An 18,862-nucleotide genomic window follows, 5' to 3' on the forward strand; every position below is an offset into this window, starting at 1 on the left:
CTCTCCTACTTTCTCCCTCCTTCCTCCTCCCCTCAAAGCATACATACAAAATTAAATTCAACATGGCTCCCATGACACTAACCAGAGTTCTCAACTCAGCCAAAGGAAGGGGCTGGTGGTGATGCATGGTGAGGGAGGAGAGGGGAGAGAATTTCGTTTAACTGAAAGATTTGCTTAATTATTTTCCTTTATGTCCTCTTCAGGGTCTTTTCCCCCCAGGACAAGGAGCCACGATTGGAGTTGATTTTATGATTAAGACGGTGGAGATTAATGGTGAAAAAGTCAAGGTAAGATGCTAAGTGTTCAATAAGGCTTTCATTTCCCAAGAAGAAGTAGTGTTATCATAACACTTATTAAATCTCCTAATTGAAACCCACATTGAAAATAATATATTCAGCCACAGTGACTTATTTCCAAACAGAGTTCTTCTATTCTTTTGTAGATGTTGCATTTAAAGATGGGAAGAGAGGGGTGCCTGGGTGGCTCAGATGTTAAGCGTCTGCAGTGAGCTCAGGTCATGATCCCAGGGTTCTGGGATTGAGCCCCACATCTGGCTCCCTGCTCAGTGGGAAGCCTGCTTCTCCCTCTTTCTATCCCCCTGCTTGTGTTCCCTCTCTTGCTGTATCTCTCTCTCGGTGTCAAATAAATAAATAAAATATTAAAAAAAAAAAAAAAAAAAAACGATGGGAAGACAGAGAGAAGGTCTAAGGCAAGTTGGTCCTGTCTCCTGTCATGTCAGAGCTTATATAAAAACAAGGAACAAATCCCCCAAATTGGGAACTCCTGAGTTGGGCCAATAAGCAGTGCTACCTCTTAAGAAGAGTAGCCCCATGAGAGAGCCTACTGATTCCCACATTTGTTCTGGGTCATTTGGTCGTATGAATCACCTATGGGAATTATTGTATCTCCCACCATACCATACTATGCTATTGGTAACAAGGGAGAGACCGTAAAGGAGGGATCCAGGAAGGATCCATGCTCTCTCTCTTTCCCCCCATGGCCTCTGGTACCTGTAAGAACCATGGTATGTCTGGTAATGGGAGAAGGGAGATAGTGTTTATAGAGCACCTTATGTCCGTCTCACTGCTAGGTGCTTTTATATGAGCTGTCCTATTTAACTTAGTCCTCACTGTAAACTCTGTGAGGTAAATGGTGAGTTATCTTCCTTTTACAGATTTCAGAGAGATTCAACCGCTTACCTATCCATGGCTGCACAGTTAGGAAGGGAGGTAGGCAGGATCCGAACCAGTTTTGTGAGCTAGCGCATCCTCTTCCTCCCTGGGATCTTCCCTGCCAGGAGTGAAGAGGATGAAGGCACAGTAGGCCTGTCACTTCGAAGCAAGGACAGGAGGAAGGTGATGGGAAGAAATATGGACTAGGACTGAGTTACTGGGAAGGAGGGGAGAGAGGCTGTCTTTGGCTCTGTGCTCTACCTGCCTCTCAGAGTTAGTGAAATTCCACGGTCAGATCTTTCAGAGCTGAGTCGCAGGGCAAAAAGCAGTGTCCCTGGCATCAGCAGCACAATGAAAACTGTGGCATCAGTTTTCCAACTAGATCCCAACCTAAGCACCCCAAGGCTTTAAATCCATGTCTTTTGTACCCTTCTCCCAAACCCAGTACCTGCAGTCCTGCCTTCACATGCCACAGGAAGGGCAGAGAGGCTCTGGCATGCTCTTGCCACATTTCAGAGACACACAGAGAAGTGTATAGGGAGGCTCCCAAGACGGGGACAGAAGCACTCCCAGTGTCTCTTCCAGCCATGACTCTTCAAACTGGTTCCTTCTGCAGAGACATCCACACCAAATACAATAGTGAATGGAGAGCTAGGGGCCCTGGAAAACAAAGCAGGGTGTAAAATCCATGTCAGTGCCAACCAGAAAGCTCAGAAAAATCATGCATTCGGGTCGGGAGAAGGAGCTAGGGAGTGGGGGTAGGAAGGAGACCATAGTGTGCACCCAGGAAGCATTGGCAGGAAGAGCCACGTGTAACCATGCTCGCAGCAGGTTGGAGGTGATCGCCACCCCTAGGAGTTGAGTAAAGATAACTAATGTTGCAGGCATTTTACTTCCAGAAGGTTTCCTGGTCATATACATATCTGTGTGAGTTCATTCCTTTGACCACAAATGTTAGTGCCTCCCATGTGCCAGGCCCTGGGAATGAATAGGGGTAAATAAGAAACGGTCCCCACTGTTAAAGAACAGGCTTATTTTTCTTTTTTGCCATTTTCTGCAAATTATAACCTCATTGTTAAGCACGTATTACACTCAGCTAAAAATCCATCTTTTCATAACCTCCAATGCTACCATGAGACCCCCAGGCTCCTCAGGAACGAGGTTTGCGTCTCACTCCTTTCCCCGTCCACAGCACAGTTCCTGTCCCCTCACCTCTTTTTAGGTCTCTGGACCTTCATCTTTAAGAAGTAAGAGTTGGTTAATCTCCTAAATTAATGAGTCCTAATTAATTTGCTAGAGTTTCTTTCTAGCCATTTATGTGGAACCAAGATCTAGAATGATCCTCCTCAACCCCATTAATCCAAAGGCCTCATTAGCACATGGACGCCTGAGGAGCAAAGTCTTTAGTCTTTCTGTGAATGAGGCTAGAGCTGCCCAAGCATCACTAGGGATGCAGTTGTTGTCTCATTGTTGTCCTGGTTCTTTAATGTTCACTGAATCCCTCTTCTCAGTGATGTTTTAAGTGTCTTTTTGCAAGTAGTTTGCTGGGTTTCTTGGAGTCCCACAGAGGACTCACAGGTGACCACAAAGGTGATCCCACAGGATCACCTGCCTGGTGAAAGCCAAGGCAGCCCCATACCCCAGGCCTCTCTCCTGACTTCTCATCTCCCCACTTTGGCCTCCCCTCTTCGGTTGTTTCTTTGCAGATGGCTTTCAGGATTGAAGGCAGGGGATCGAAGGTATTAGAAACATTCTTGTGGCAGTGAAGCCTTAGTTCCAAGTCAGTAAAGGCAAAGTTGAGACCCTTCCCTTAACGTGGTTTGCCTTTTGAAATGACCTTGAGTAGACAGTGCGATTAAAACAGATGTAGAATTTTCTCCTATCCATTTTTTTAGAAGTCTATCAAACAAACAAAAACAAGTAAAACTTTAAGCTGAGGCTACAACACTGTAACCTTAGGAGAGTACTTATAAAGAGAAGACTTGCTGGCTGTCTTTGTAAGCAGGTATATATTGCATAGAAAAGAACGTCTTGAACATGTGCACATGTATTTACTCATTTGACCATCTGTTCTTCCATTCTTCCCTCTATCACTCCTGCAGTAGAGTAGATGATGCATGGAAAGCACTGTGTTAGGTAATGCAGTTTTGCCCTCTAGGAACTCATTGTCCCCTAGCTCAAACATTTTATCTGTGAAATCCTCTTTAATATCCTACCAGTCATTTAAGCAGAATTAGCCAGTCCTTCCGCCATCCTTTTTTCATGCAGCTAGCCATTATTCACATGTGTCCACCATGTACCATGTACTCTGGTAGGAAGTCACTGGGGTATAAGGTTCAATAAGAGGTAGCCCTTGCCCTCCAAGTCCTCCCTCTGGCACAGAGGCACTCAGGTGCACCTGGGACTGCAGTGCAGGATTGCAGCAGTGAGATAGGAGAGAGAAGTTAAAGGTGCTAAGAGTGTAGGCAAACAGTGTCACCCCTGCTGGAGATGAGGATGGTTAGAAAGCCCATGGCTGCAGTATTGAGAACATACTGACCAGCATGAGATTAAAACCTAGAAGACACTCTCTCCTGATGGCGACTCTTCAGTAGAAGAACTTCTCCTTTTTTATTATGGTTAGTTTACTATATTTGATATCCCTGTAGATGGTGAGATCTTTGAGATCAGGAATTGTGTTGTATTCCTCTAGTTACCCACCCTGTGCCTAGCACTCTACATACATTAATGACATACAAGTGCTGAAAATAAGTGAATGAGTTGCAGAGAAAATAGTGAAACCAAATGGAATGATAAAGGCAGCAGAACATGGATATTCTTAAGACTCAACTGTGAGGCTAGAAAAGGGCAGCCCCCTAGGAGAAAGCAGCCTCCATCTGGGCAAGGCCATACAATCACTCTTTTAGAAAATATTTTTAACCCTCAGAGCTGTTCTCAAGATGTGCCAATCATGAGAACATAGTGATTTCTGATAATTGACAGTATTAAATTCAATGACAAGTGTTTTTCAAAGCTCATTGTGGTATGAAAACAATAGTCTGTTGTCCTAAAGACACATCCTGGCAGAGGGGAACCATGTCCCTAGGTTGAAAGCAGAGCAGAGAAATAGCTTTTGTCCCAGCCAAAGCCGTAACATCTGTATGGTTGCCTTCAGCACACACAGACTTTCATGTACATCATAAGGAACAGCTGCGACTTCAGATCAAAGGAGAGCCTTGTGCCACTGCTCGGGGCTAGGGACCACTGTTCCCTCATTAGTCTTCTCAGCTACACTGGTATGAACAGAGGGTGACACCAACTAACTCATCCTCTTTGGATACAGATGTATAGCAAAATTAGTCTTTGGGCGCAAAGGCAGCATGGCGATGGGATGCATCCTCAACTGGGTATAGAAAACCTGGAGTCCGAGTCCCAACCTTGTGGGTAGCAGTGAGTAGATGGAGGAAAGGCATAAACCCGCCTACCTCCCTGGGTTGTTGTAAAGATTAAATGAGACCGGCAATACATATGTGAACATTTACTGTCTGCCAGGCAGGCACTTTATTTGGAGTGGGGGATTCTGTGAATAAAATGGACCATTTCCCCTTCAGGAAACTCTCAGTCTAGTGAAAGACAGTTATCAAACATATTATTACAAATAAACTATTCAAGTGTGTCAGGTGCTATGAGGGAGAATTACAGGGTGGGTTGCAGAAGAGACTATGGGCGGGGGGCGGGTAGGGTGGGAGGTGAGGATGAGGAAGCTGGCCCAATTTGAATGTTCCAGAAGGTTTTCCTTGAAGAAATGATGTTCTCTTAATGGAGGTGAATCCATTTTGTGACATGAAGTTTATGCAGTTTAGAAGGGAACATTCTTACTCTTGATGTTATTTCTCAAGGCCTTCTGCATTGTCCTGCACTCAGAGGGCTCTGGAGTACGGCTCTCTTTGTAGTCTTCTGCTCTGTGCAGGGAAATCTGGGGAGAAATGTTTTTTATTTTCTTCTTTATTATTAGAACCATCAGTTGTTAGGTCTTATAACTGGTAGGTGACTTCAGAAAAATGCAAATTCCAGTAGGCTTGGCTATTACTAACATCTTTTTATAAAGCCCTAGCATGCCTGGCTGGCTCAGTGGGTTAAGCCTCTGCCTTCGGCTCAGGTCATGATCTCAGGGTCCTGGGATCAAGCCCTACATCGGGCTCTCTGCTCAGTGGGCAGCCTGCTCCCCGCCCCCCACACTGCCCCCTGCCTGCCTCTCTGCCCACTTGTGATCTGTCAAATAAATAAATAAAATCTTAAAAGAAAAAAGAAAAAAGAAAAGAAAAGAAACACCCGAAACCCGGAGATCAAGTGACTTGCCTACAGTCTCAGAGCTTAAAAATGGCGGGAGGGGAATTATTTTATCTGCCATGGCATCATTCCCATTTTCATTAACAAAGATAATATCTTACTAGAGCCCTTTGAGTTTTGATCTGGAAAAGGTGGTTGAGCTCGGATGTTCTTCCGCTCCAGTTGCTGCCTGAAGTGCCAACAGTCACAGAACGACCGCCTGCTCTCTATCCTGACATTTGTAATACATTATTGTAGCTATGAGCATGAACTCTGGGACCACAATAGCCTGGTTAAACTGGCTCTGGGACATATTGGCTGTGAGACACTGAGCAACTTAATTAATCTCTCTGTGCCTCAGTGTCCTCATGTGAGAAGTGGAGTAATAGTACCTATTCACTGAGTTTGTTACATGTAAAATGCTTAGAGCTTGATACATACTAAATGCTCAATAACTTTTTTAAGATTTTATTTATTTATTTGAAAGAGAGAGTGTGCAAGAGAGAGAAAGAGCACAGCTGGGGAGGAGGTGAGCGGGAGAGGGAGAAGCAGGCTCCCAGCTGAGAGCCCGATGGACTGGATCCCAGCACCCCCAAAGGCAGACAAGTAACACACTGAGCCACCCAGGCACCTCACAATAAGTTTTTTTTTTTTTTTTTTTTTTTATTAAAGAATGAAAGAAATTCTTAGGTAACATAATAAAGGGAACCCCCCCCCCAAAACAAAGTAAGTCCCTCTCCCTAACCAGATATACCTACCACATTATTTAAAAAAAAAAAAAAAAAAAAAAAAAAAAAAAAAAAAAAAAGGACGCCTGGGTGGCTCAGTTGGTTAAGCAGCTGCCTTTGGCTTAGGTCATGATCCCAGCGTCCTGGGATCGGGCTCCTTGCTCGGCAGGGAGCCTGCTTCTCCCTCTGGCTCTGTCTGCCTGTGCTCGCTCTCTCTCTCTGATAAATAAAATCTTTAAAAAAAAAAGTGGTGTTTTGTTTTTTGGGTTTGTTTGTTTGTTTGTTTTTTGTTGGTTTGTTTGTTTCTTAGGGCAGAAAATAACCATGAAACTGAGTGAGGTGTTTCCATTTCTAAACTAAAGCAAGGCAACGCTCTCTTTTCTGCTTCTCCAACCAGATCTTTCTCTTACCCCTTTACAGCTTCAGATCTGGGACACAGCAGGTCAAGAAAGATTTCGGTCCATTACCCAGAGTTACTACCGAAGCGCCAATGCCTTGATCCTCACCTATGATATAACCTGTGAGGAATCCTTCCGTTGCCTTCCTGAGTGGCTGCGGGAGATAGAACAATATGCCAGCAACAAGGTCATCACTGTGCTAGTGGGTAAGTAAGGACTAATGAGGAGGGAAATTGATTTGTGGCCATCAGAGAATTTATAATCACATATTGCTTATGCCTTGCTACCTTCCACTAACGTAGTCTACAGCTATATAATTCATGCAGTCAACATTCAGTTCTTCTGAAATTGAGGAGAAAATGAAATAGGTCATATCCCAAGGCGATGTTTAGAAAAGTAAAGTTGAAAATATTGCTGATTGATTTTTCTGTCAATGAAGGCTCTAGGCAAGAAGGTGGACTGCCATGGAAGTTATGTGGACTGCTAAGCATTACCCAAAAAATCTAGTTACAAAATCCTGGAAACTGCTGGTCTAGATATAAACCTTATCTCAGAAGTTAATAAAGAATTTATTCTTAAAGTAATTTCTTATTGCCTAAAGAAATGGACTTTTTTTTTTCTCTCTTCTTACATTTGTGCTGACTTGAGAAATTCTAACTTCAGGGAGAATCCATTAAGGGAAATTCTGCAGTTTGTTTCATCTTGTGGGAGGGTAGTTCTGTTTAGTAAGGCAGAAAAACAGAAAACAACCCATGAGTTTCTGTGGTGACGAATATGCCCATTAACAATGAGATTGCAGTGACATGGATTGGGTTGTTAAAAACTCTTCTCCTGGTGATGAAAAATGTTAATAATATATGGCTGTTAAAATGTTTTCTTCCTAAAAAGGAATATTGCTGTATATTCTAGCAAGACTTGAATTTGGACATCCAGGTAGAGAATCTTAGAAGCATTGTTAAGACACAAATTATGGTTAACAGTAAGCTAAGTAAACACTTAAACAGTAAGCATTATAGCTAGCACTCATGTGCGAGGAATCATGTTAGGAAATTTATATGTAATGATTCCTAATTTATGCATGAGGAAACTGTGGCCCAGAGAGTTGAAGTTCTTTGCCCAAGGTAGCATATTAAGATCAACTCCAAACCTTGTATCTGTCCAACTGCTGTGCTGCTCTGTAATAAGTTGCTGGACTTTTCTTTCAGGTGGCTGGGTTAAGTATCTGCCTCTCTATGAGCTAGTGCTCTGTGCCCACTCCTGAAAACCCTCTTGCACACCGGAGAATGTTTGTCATGAAGCGCTTGAAAGCACCCATCTCAGGACTTGGGCTTTCTTTCGATTCCACAAAAAGCCCTTCAGAACTTGAGTCAAAGCAAATTCCTTGGGATTCTGTCTAAGGAAGTTAAATGGAGATTTGATGGGAGATAATTAGTCCATTCAGTATGAAAGAGGCACTGGCTTTAAAAAAAAAAAAAAAAAAAAAGCCTTTTTATTATGGAAAATTTCAAACACAAGTGAAAGTAGAAAAAATGGTATCAGGAACCCGCCTGTACACATCTCTCAGATTTGACGATCATCAGCTCATGGCCAATCTTATTTAATCTGCTCCCCCTTTATGTTGTCACCCCTTGCCTTCAGATTATTTTGAAGCAAATCCCAGATACTGTATTAATTCATCTTTCAATAATTCAGTGTATAACTTCAAAATAGGATTTTTAAAGAAAGAGAACCTAAGCACAAATCCATTTTCACACCTAAAAAAAAATTAAGTTCTTAATAGCATCAAACGTTTAGACAATGTTGAGTTCCTTGATTAACTCAGACATTTTTAAAAAATTTGTTCATGTCAAAGATCTAAATAAGGCTCATATGTTCTCATGGATTTTTGTGTCTTTTAATTCTCTTTTTGCCTGTAGGTTATCCCTCTGTTTTTTTTTCTCCCCTGGAATTTGTTAAATCACATGTTTATCCTTCAGAGTTTTCAAGTCTGAATTTTGTTATTTCAGACCACCATAGTATACTTTGACAAGTTCCTTTATTACCTGTATTTCTTGGAGAGTTGTAGGTAAATTTAGAGGCCTGGTCAGATGCAGTTTGTTTTTCTTTTTAGTGAATATACTTCCCAGTTGATATTCTGAGGTACAGTTCTCATAGTACAGCCAAGAAAAATGCTTGATTCCCCTTTTTAAAATTTTCCACTTTTTAAAATAATGAGTTCTTTCCCTAGTATTTTCAAGAAGTAACTACTAAAATTTGTTTCTGTTTTGAACATTATTATAGATTTAAGTATACTCAACATTTTCTAGGCCCTGGCAGTTCTTATCATTGAGGGTCCAACTGTTCCTACTCTGAGAGTGGAGGAGCTGCTTCATATGGTCTCCTGAGTTCCTTAGATACGACCTTTTGACGATGACCTTGCTTGCTCTCTGGTGTAAGCATTCTAGGCACAATTTGTGCGTTTCCTGCCCCAGACCAGGAATTACCCATTTCTTCAAGAAGCACTGATTATTATTAATGTGAAGTTATATTTAGAGGCCACAACCAAATTGATAGGATTCTTCCTTATGAGTGGGTGGTCATTGCTTTTAGGCTTTTCAGTGAACAGACCTAGTGTGTGTGTGTGTGTGTGTGTGTGTGTGTGTGTGTGTGTGTAGTGAATTCTGTAGTGCCCAGAGGGGTTGTCTATTAGGCTCCACCAATGCTCTGACTCACAAGACTATGATAGGCTACACTTGGCATGATGTTCACTTAGGTGGATACAGGACAGAAAATATGGCTTCATTGCAGGTCAGCTTCTAGTTGGCTTTATTCACTTAACAGTATACCCTCGTGTCTCATTCCATGGCAGTATGCAGAGACATTCCTCACTGCTTTTTAGAGAGGCAAATAACTTCATTGTGCAGATAGATGGACCAAATTTCATTCAAGCCAGTGCGCAACTGAGGGGCATCTGGGTTGTGTCCAGGTCTTTGCCATTACAAATGGCATTGATAATCTTACACATTGCAGTAATCACAGCCACATTTGCTTTGCTTTACTTGCCCATCTGTCTGATTTGACTTCAGATACGAAATAGAATTTTGAGGCTTCAGAGCCTGTAAAAAGTCCAGTGATGTTTCCTTATTTGATCTATCCCTATTCCAGGCAACAAGATTGATCTGGCTGAAAGGAGAGAGGTCTCCCAGCAGAGAGCGGAAGAATTCTCAGAAGCTCAGGACATGTATTACCTGGAGACCTCAGCCAAGGAATCAGATAACGTGGAGAAACTCTTCCTTGACTTAGCGTGCCGCCTCATCAGTGAAGCCAGGCAGAACACACTTGTAAACAATGTATCCTCGCCCTTACCCGGAGAAGGGAAAAGCATCAGCTATTTGACTTGTTGTAATTTCAACTAAAGGCTGAGGCAAGGAGAAGCAAAAGGAATCAGCAGCTGCCCCTATGGGCCCCAAATTGCTGGGGGAGATCTGGTGATGACTATGGCTCCTGCTCTCAGACCTTCTGACTCCCGTGGGATCCAGAGCTTACAGAGCATGGCAGGCCGAAGGCTTTGTCCACAGGCCAGCATTAGCAGAACATATAACGGTTTCACCCTTTTGCAGTCAGGAGTTGGAGCAAGGAGAAAATTGCACTAGGCGCTCCGTGATCTGCAGAGCATGTTGCTTTTGTTCTTTAAAAAAAAAAAAAAAAAAGCAAGTAAAAGCGCATTCCTGAACACAGCCCTGGGGGAAATGTACTGTAGGGAGATTCCTCCTGCACGTCAATGGGTGCATGTAGGGGCTGTGCTTTAGGGCTTCTGGGGGCCCTGGTTTTCTTGTCTACCAGATAAACCAAAACTGGGAAGGCCAAGTACTGCCTCTGTGGTGTGTGTTGATGACTCCATGGAGACTTTGAAAAGTGTTACTTCTCTTGTCCACAGGCACTTTCAAGAACTTTGGGATGTAAAAATGAAATGAAACCTTTTCCCATGACCAACAGTTAACAATCATTGGTTTAATATTATATATAAGCTCCATGACTCCTTTTGGTGCTAATGAATCCGCTCTTTCATACATTTTAGTACATCGATGTCCTTAAATGTATTACATTGAAATTAAAAAAAAAAAAGGGAAGTCCATGAATCAGCACTCTTTCTCAAAGTCTCATTACTACCTTCTCTATGGTGGATTTGTTGGAAAATAAAATATTTTCATGTTCTTTCCCCTCTAAATCTCTACCATTTTCTTCTTCTATTCTCTCATCTTTCCAGCCTTTTAAGTAAATGAAAACATTAGAAAATTGAGAAAAAAAAATGGCTGGTGATATTCTAATGTAAAAGACTAGCTCTAAGACATCATGAGTAATACAAGAAAACAGACCTGATCTGACCAAAATACTGTGGATTAATGGACTGCGATGCAGAGTTCTAAGCAGAGCACAGTCCTTGGTAAGCAGGTGACATCTTTTACTTCCTGGTACTATCCATCTTGGACAGACCAAGGCTTAGAATTTTGTACATGTTTTTAGTATGATAAGTGACAATAGCAACAGAGGAAAAGTCTTATGAACCATTTTTGTATCTTCAGTAACGTTGGAAAAATTCTGCTTGTGGAAGCAGGCGGAGCTGTCATTAGTTGCCTCCTTCATGTTGTAAAGTTACTCTCAGACTCACGACCATACATTCTTTCCTATTTTTCTTTTCCTTTCTCTCCTGGTATCCCCATTCTTTTTTTTTTTTTTTTTTTTTTAACTCCCTCCCTTTACATGCATGTGTTACTGCACATCTCCAATTCAAACGGAGGTGTATATGCCTTTAATTAGCCAATTTTAAAACACGACTCAAGATGGAAGATGTGCTGCTGGATATTTGTTACTAATTTCTTTAGTGCCATACTTTGATGCCTTCCAATTTGTTCACTGATATAAATGCAAATTGGGGAAATAATTAAACCTGTATACTGTTGATGCCGTCAGATGTTTCTGTAGCTTGCCACTTGGCATCGCTGAGGGATGAATAATGGAATAAGGGCAGGATATGCAATTTCTGTTGTTGTAGATGGTGGCAATCTTGGTCCTGATATGTTGATGTTTGAAAGCTGTTTAATTTTAAAGAAATGAGGTGCACAGAGACACGATATTGATAAAGCATTTCCAGTGTTCCTCTAGCAGATTTCAAACTGACTCATCTCTGTATACAGATTATACATATTGTATAAGGGATTGATACTTTTGGTTGGCTTCACTGTGTTTGTTCTGATCCTCTCCTATGGGTGACAGAAAGAGATCCCAGAAGTTTGAATTGCTTTCACTTTGAATCTGTTTCTCCAGGAAAGAAAAGTCATTTTAATAAATACCAACCAAAATAATTTCAATAATTGTTGCTTTTCCCTCCCCTTTTCTCCACTAAGCCAGCAACAATGAAAGTACTCAGAAAAGAAGTTGTCAAAGTGGGCATTAGAACTTCTCTTTTTAAAACTGTAAGGAAATGTCTAAAGGTTTAGATTTATTGTCTTTTCTTTAGGGCAAAAATCCAATTCCCAAATCATAACTGAACTCTATCTCCACAGCAGCAAGTGTGTTGAAACTAAAACTGCTTTGTGAATGCAGACAATTAGGTTAGACAAATTTAGTTGTAGAACAGCTTCTAGGATTATTCTTGCACTCTGAAATTCCTTTTCCCTAGGGCTCAGCTGCTTCAGTCTACCCTTGGTCATACTCCTAAGGGGATTAGAAAGTTCTGCTCTTGGGCCCTTCCTTTCCTGTTACTCCCTGCAGCCTTTCCATAATGTACAGTCACCCATCCATGGCCCATAGGTAGAGATACATGGGAATTTAGAACTTTTCTCCCTGCCTTAGTTGTGTGAATTCCAGATTAGGCCTTATGGACACTTGTTCACTGGTACATCTCTAGTTTCAGAACAATCCCTGACCATATTGTTGGTGCTCAATAAATATTAGTTGAATAAATGACTTAGTGCCAAGTGGAGGTTGGCCAGTTACATAGAAATTTCTCTAATAGAACTTGAGAAAGGATACTGATTAAATGTGATCTTCTTAACCTAGACCGGAAACTAAACTCATTGGTTTGCTTACTGGTGGTTATTGCCATGGCAACATTTGCTAAGATGACCCTTCTTAAATAAAAATGAAGTCTTACTTCATGGTGGATGAAAAAGAGAATTGCTTTCTTATAATTCAGCTTGGCTTGGTCTGCCTCACACTATCAGAGTCTGTCTGCTTCCATTTTTTTCTTCTTTTAATAAAGTTACAAAATATTTGGCAAAACTTTTCCTTTTCCAATGAAAACCCATCATATTTATGTCCTAGAATCAGGCATGAGAGAACCTGTGAAATCATATAGCTCGCTGACATTAATGATATTTTATTGTAGCTTTGGGTAGTCTGTATCCTCATAGGATTTTGTGCTTTTTCCTTTACCTATATAAGGCTTCTTATGTTTTTATTATTCTTGTTGTGTTAATATTTAATTTTGATTATGCAGGGCCAATTGGCCTTTCTGCAAATTAGATTAGGCCATTAGGGTTCCTGGTCTTTCTTTCCCCGTCTTTTCTACTCATTTCATGTTACCATCTCTTCCTGAGTAAAGTGGCAAGTGTAACTAGAAATGAAAGTCAAAGGGATTGATTTGGTAATGTGTTAGTTCCTGAAAAAGGATAAAAACCACTGGTCAATATAATATATTTGGGTTAGGATTATTTATTTTAAACAACTTAGATTTGTTGGAGAGAGGAGGCAGAATTGAACAGAGGAGTGGGTCTATTCATGACTGCATACCTTTGGAGGATACTGGTGAGTTCCAGTGTTAGGTCAATGATTTGCCTCATTTAACTTCTCGGCTATTCCATAATTCTTCCAGATTCAGCATCAAATTTCAGTTAATGAATCATCTTGAATAGATAACAGTTGCAAGTGATTTTGAATTGCTCTTCTGACTAAATGAAAACATCTTTTTTTATAAACCAAGTCACATAAGATATCTCACAACCAGAAAAAAACTTTCATTTTGTTCCCCACATATCAAAACAATGGCTCTAAAAATATACGTTTTCTATTTCTTAAGTCTGCAGAACTCATAGCCTTCTGTTCTTTAGGGAATAGTGCCCTATTAGCTCTTTTAGGGTTTGCCCTTTGTTGTCTCGAGATTTTTTTTTTTCTCCAACTGCAACTGGTTACTTACTTTCCTCAACCATGGTGCTGACAGATGCATTTTAAAGCAACTATAATACTTTTGAGACTTAACTTGAAATTCAAAGACAGTGAATAAGATGTGTATCTCCTGGTTCAGACAAACATTACTCCACACAAGCAATCTGGTTGAGCACTAATTTTGGGATAAGAGGGGAATGTGCTTTTTTCTTCTTTTCAAATTTCATTTCTGTCCCATGAGTGTATTTGTTTAAAAGGAAAGCTGCCTTCCCTTACATTTATCACACTAGGTAGAAATCATGCTGAATTAAGAAATTATCCTACCTTCAAGCAGCTAATTAATATAGTAATCTTGGAACAAGAGAGCTGACACTTCATCTTCTTTCCTAAGCCTATGATGTTGGAAGGTTATAGTCACCTCTGGGAACTATACTTTTGAAATTAAAAAGAAACGGAAGCATAATAAAGATGGTGAAGAATTTAAAATTTATGACATTTGAAGAATATTTGAAGGAGTTGGGGGAGATTTAGCCTGGGAAAGAGAGAGGGACACAGTTAGTGAATTAGAGCAAGACTGGTTCAAAGGATGGAATGAGGTCCACTGAGGCCATAGGGCCACAGATTTGGGATCTAAGGGAGACCTCTCTCAAAACGGCGGGTCACCAATGGAAGGAGCTGCCTTAGGTAATAGTATGCATCAAGCAGATGCTAGATGATGAGGAAAGGATCTTAGCATGGGTTGGAGGTTCGACTAGATGACCTATTAATTTACATTGTAGCACTTTGCCTCTCATAACATGTTCAGTTAAATATGTTAACTTCCAGCTAATGATTTTTTTTAAGGACTGCTTTTCTGCCAGTCTTCTTGGAAGGAGGTTGGTTACATGTTGTTTGGCTAAGAGACTGGCTTGTCATCATGCCCTAGGTTGGGACTGCTTCGTCAGTCCATTCACTGATGTCCAGTTGAAATCATAAACTGGTTCTTGAGCTAAAAAGAAGTATTGTTTTAATAGAATTTATGTAGAAACATGGAAATTATGTTTTTGTCACGTGGCAAACATAGGCCATGCTCAGTTTAGTGAATAACTGGTATCCAGGATTTCAGACCAGGCCTTTTTTGCAGAACAGAATCTTCAGTTAAAGATCCCATAAATAAACCAATATGAAGTTTTGCGGCTTCCATTAGAGATGGGCTGGTGCGTTCATGGCATAAAGGAGATCTTAAGATCTGTCTTGGCAGAATCTCAAATGACATTTGGTTAGTTGGGTTGATTCTCTTGGAAAAAAAATAAAAAAAAAAACCCATGATTTGCAAATTATTTTAATAGAACCAAGGCTAAATTTCTTCAGTAGAAAAAGTAACAAAACGAGTTTTCAGAAATCAGAGACACTATAAGCAACACTTACTAATAAAGCCCATGACCAAATGATTCCACCTGCAAAATAAGTTGCATCCCTGTTAGGCTGATAGATGGGTTTTCATTAGTCTTTATAAGTCATTGGTTTTGCATCCGTATGGTGAGAAACACTTGAGTTTGGATAAGACTTTCTTTGACTCCTTTAAATAAGAGGTTAGAGCACAAAAGCTTGCCACCTCTTTATTTGAGTTACTTAGGTACATGAGACAAATTCTTAATTTCCACTGAATTAGAGCAGAATTTTTGGAGATGTTGTGTTCTGGATCCTAATGGAATCCTTGATGGGTTATAACTCTAACACTTCAAGGAGTGTGTAAAGGGGGGAGGTGTATAAAGGGGGAACACCAGGTTAGATATGAGGAGTCCTAGTACTGCCATGAATTAGCTGTATCTTTATGCAAAGCACAATCTCTTGAGGATCAGTTTCGTCATCTATTAGATAGACTCATAATACCGGTTAGGATTATTGTGAAAATTAGGTAAGATAAATTGAAAGTTAGGACAGTGCTCAGTAGGCAGTATGCAGTCAAACATTAGTTCTTTTCTCTTAAGGGCAGACTTTGGATGGTCTGATACAATATAGATCCTTAGGTCAAAACAAAGAATCCATTTCAACTTTGAAGAAAAGAGCACCGTTTCTGAAAGGGCCTTAAAAAGAAGTCACTTATTTGCTCCATCTTTCTGCCTTTGGACATTACTATCACCCAAGAGTCTCTTTATTTCTTTACATATTTCAGGAAAGGTAATCTTACTCTTTCCCAATGGACAATTCCAGGGTTGCAAACTCCTCATTATCAGGAAACTTAACTTTATTACTGAAATACCTCACAGTGCAATTTGAACCTCTTTCTTCTTGAGCCCATTCTCCATGGGAAGAAAAATGGGTTGATCCTATCTTTGTAAGGGACCATGTTTTCCATTTATTATTGCCCTTTGCCTCGTTTTTTTCCCTTTAATGACAGTCAGAAAAAGCTCATCATGGTGATAATCATTATTCTCTTGGGTAGTGTCAGGCTAGGTATTTATAAATTCTTAGTTTCTTATTAGTATCAGATTTAGATCATAATTTCACTGTTGATTAACTTTTCAATTATCCATTTATTTTTCTTCCTTATATACTTGATAACAAAGAGTGCTTCTGAAGAATTATTCTGGTTGTGTGGTTCTTGTTTTCTCCTCTTGGTAAAAATAGAGTCATGAATCCTAGTTTTGTCATCTGCTTTTAGAATTTCATTTCATAGATGACGTATATTTGATGGACATAATTACCAACACCCAAATTTAACAGGGTTTTTTTTCCCTTTCTACTTGTGCACTGTATTCTGAAATAAAAACTGGAGTACCAAATGCCTAATAAAGCAAAAACTCATGTACAGAACAACAAAAGAATCTGGTCTATTAGGGTAATTTATCCTTAGTTAGTTGAATGGTCCACAGCTTTGTTTAAGGTTATACAGTTATGCCTGGATTAAATAACAATAGCAAAACTTGATAAGCCTTCTGAAAAACAGCTGCTAAACGTATTGCTTTCTGGAATGTAATCATTAGAAATACTCTCTCATTCTATACAATTGCAGAATGCTAGTGGAACTTTCTTGTAGGCTATTTGACATTGAATGTCAATTGATTTAAAACATTTTTTTTAATCCTCTTATTCCTTTAAGGCGTGTTGGGGCTTTCATGTCCCTTTTGTGGAAAATTTCAAATGACTGGAATGTTGGCTTCTAATTTCTGCTCACTGAAGTGTCCTCTAGACATACCAGATGGTTGGAGCTCCTTTGATGATATGTAAGGGAGCTACATAAATGTATTTATGTAAATACACTTACATAAATGTAAGTGTGTGAGTAAAGTTGCTGTTTTCAGCAACACACACACACCCCTCCAAAAAAAACTCTGCTTAAAATTTCAAATAATAAAGGATTAAGAAGAGATTTTTGATCATCTAAAGGGAAAAAGTTGTGCCCCACATATATTGTTACAATACTTTAATGCATGACTTTTAGTGTAGGGATGAAATAAAATGCAAAATATATCATTCTGGAAGTTTTCTCAGCAGCTCGTTAAAATATTTAGAGAAGCTGTTTTATAAAGACTTAGAGAACCCCTGAATTTCCCCCCTTTCCTATCTCTTTCCTTTAAAACATGGACCTTTAACATACACATAGTTTTAACAAACATGTTAACCATCAAATCTTATGAACTCAGTTATTAATATCTGGCTGGTTTTAAGCATAGGCTCTCAGTAATATCTGAATACACCAGTATGTAAAATCTTAACTATCTGCTTCAATACAGGTGTAATACTTGGTTTTAAATGTTAATATATAGTACACTGTATTGTCCTATGTGTTCATGTATTTAGTTTGTTTAATAAAAAGCCTGTTAGGAATATAAGCCCATAATGACTTGAGTGCACTTAGCTGAAAACCTTCGATTAAAGGTGATTATATGAAAACCTCAATCCGCATTAAAAAGGTGGGATCAGAAACAGGAATGTGAACAAAAAAAGTCTTTAATGAAGTTGCATCCCTCTTTTTAGAATAAAGACATAATTCATCCCTTTAATGTGTTCAATTTGGTGTTTTTAGTATTTTTTAAAAGTTGAAAAACACTCACTATTATCTAACTCTAGAACATTTTAAGTATCCCCCCAAAAAACTCTGTACTCATTAGCAATTACGTCTCCACCCTCCTCCCCCAGCATCTGGTAATCACTAACCTACTTTCTGCTTCTATGGATTTGCCTATCTTGGACACTTTATTTAATTATACAATATATGGTTTTTTTGCATCTGACTTCTTTCACTTAGCATAATGTTTTCAGTTTTATGTTGTACTACAAATCAATATTCTTTTTATGGCTAAATATATTCCATTGTATGTATATTCCACAATTTACTTGTCCATTCATCGTTTGATGAACACTTGGGTTGTTTCTATTTGGGGGTGGTTATAAATAATGCTGCTATGGACATTTGTGTACAAGTTTTCTGGATGGGTATATACTTTCACATCTCTCTTAAAAGCAATTAGTCTAACAAATCACTTGTGTTCACTTAAGCAGAACCTCTTAAAATCCCACTTGGAGAATGCAATTTACAATCTTAGCTCGATTGGTCAATTAGGAGACCCCTGAATAATGGCTAACATCTCAATATGTCTGTAGAAATCTTTCTATGAACCTACCATCTATATATGATAATCAATTTCATGAAGGCTGCTTCAGTCTTGTAGAAATTGAGTTGTCATCGCATAGAGAATTTCTAAGGTCCTCTGCATTGTTTCAAGGGATAGCTACAAACCATGTTGGAAAGTACTCATTCAATCTTCTAGGATTCAATGAAGGAGCACTTTTAATATATACTTTCCTTTACATACTGACTGTCTTTAAAATTTGGATTTTTCCATCTTTTTTATTAATTATTCTTATTCACACATATTGTATTATTTGCCCCAGGGGGGATTTTTCCATCTTGAAAAAAGATTGTCAAGTCACCAAACGACCTGTCCATTGTAGCTTAAGTTTTAATTAAAAGATAATTCATACTGAGAGTAAAAGTAAAAAGAATGTATTTTGTGTGCAAAGGATGAATGTATTAATAACTTTTTATTTGTAAAGTTTTTTTAAAAAGATGAATGGAAATTGCTTTCTCATGTACTTGTATATAAATAAACATTTCCTGTTGCCCACA

General features: G+C 39.4%; 1 protein-coding gene across 2 annotated transcripts in view; it reads left to right on the top strand.

Annotated features, from left to right (window-relative positions):
• The window catches only part of RAB30 (RAB30, member RAS oncogene family), an 81,486-nt gene extending 62,624 nt beyond the window's left edge, over positions 1–18,862 (top strand). For both annotated transcript variants that reach the window (XM_059187765.1, XM_059187771.1), the window contains exons 3-5: positions 204–287; positions 6,629–6,812; positions 9,751–18,862. In XM_059187765.1, the coding sequence (XP_059043748.1) occupies positions 204–287; positions 6,629–6,812; positions 9,751–10,001 (519 nt within the window). In that variant the 3' untranslated portion in view covers positions 10,002–18,862. The remainder of the gene's footprint in view (positions 1–203; positions 288–6,628; positions 6,813–9,750) is intronic.

This window comes from Mustela lutreola, chromosome 1 (genome assembly GCF_030435805.1).
Source record: "Mustela lutreola isolate mMusLut2 chromosome 1, mMusLut2.pri, whole genome shotgun sequence".
In the NCBI taxonomy this organism is placed as follows: Eukaryota; Metazoa; Chordata; class Mammalia; order Carnivora; family Mustelidae; genus Mustela; species Mustela lutreola.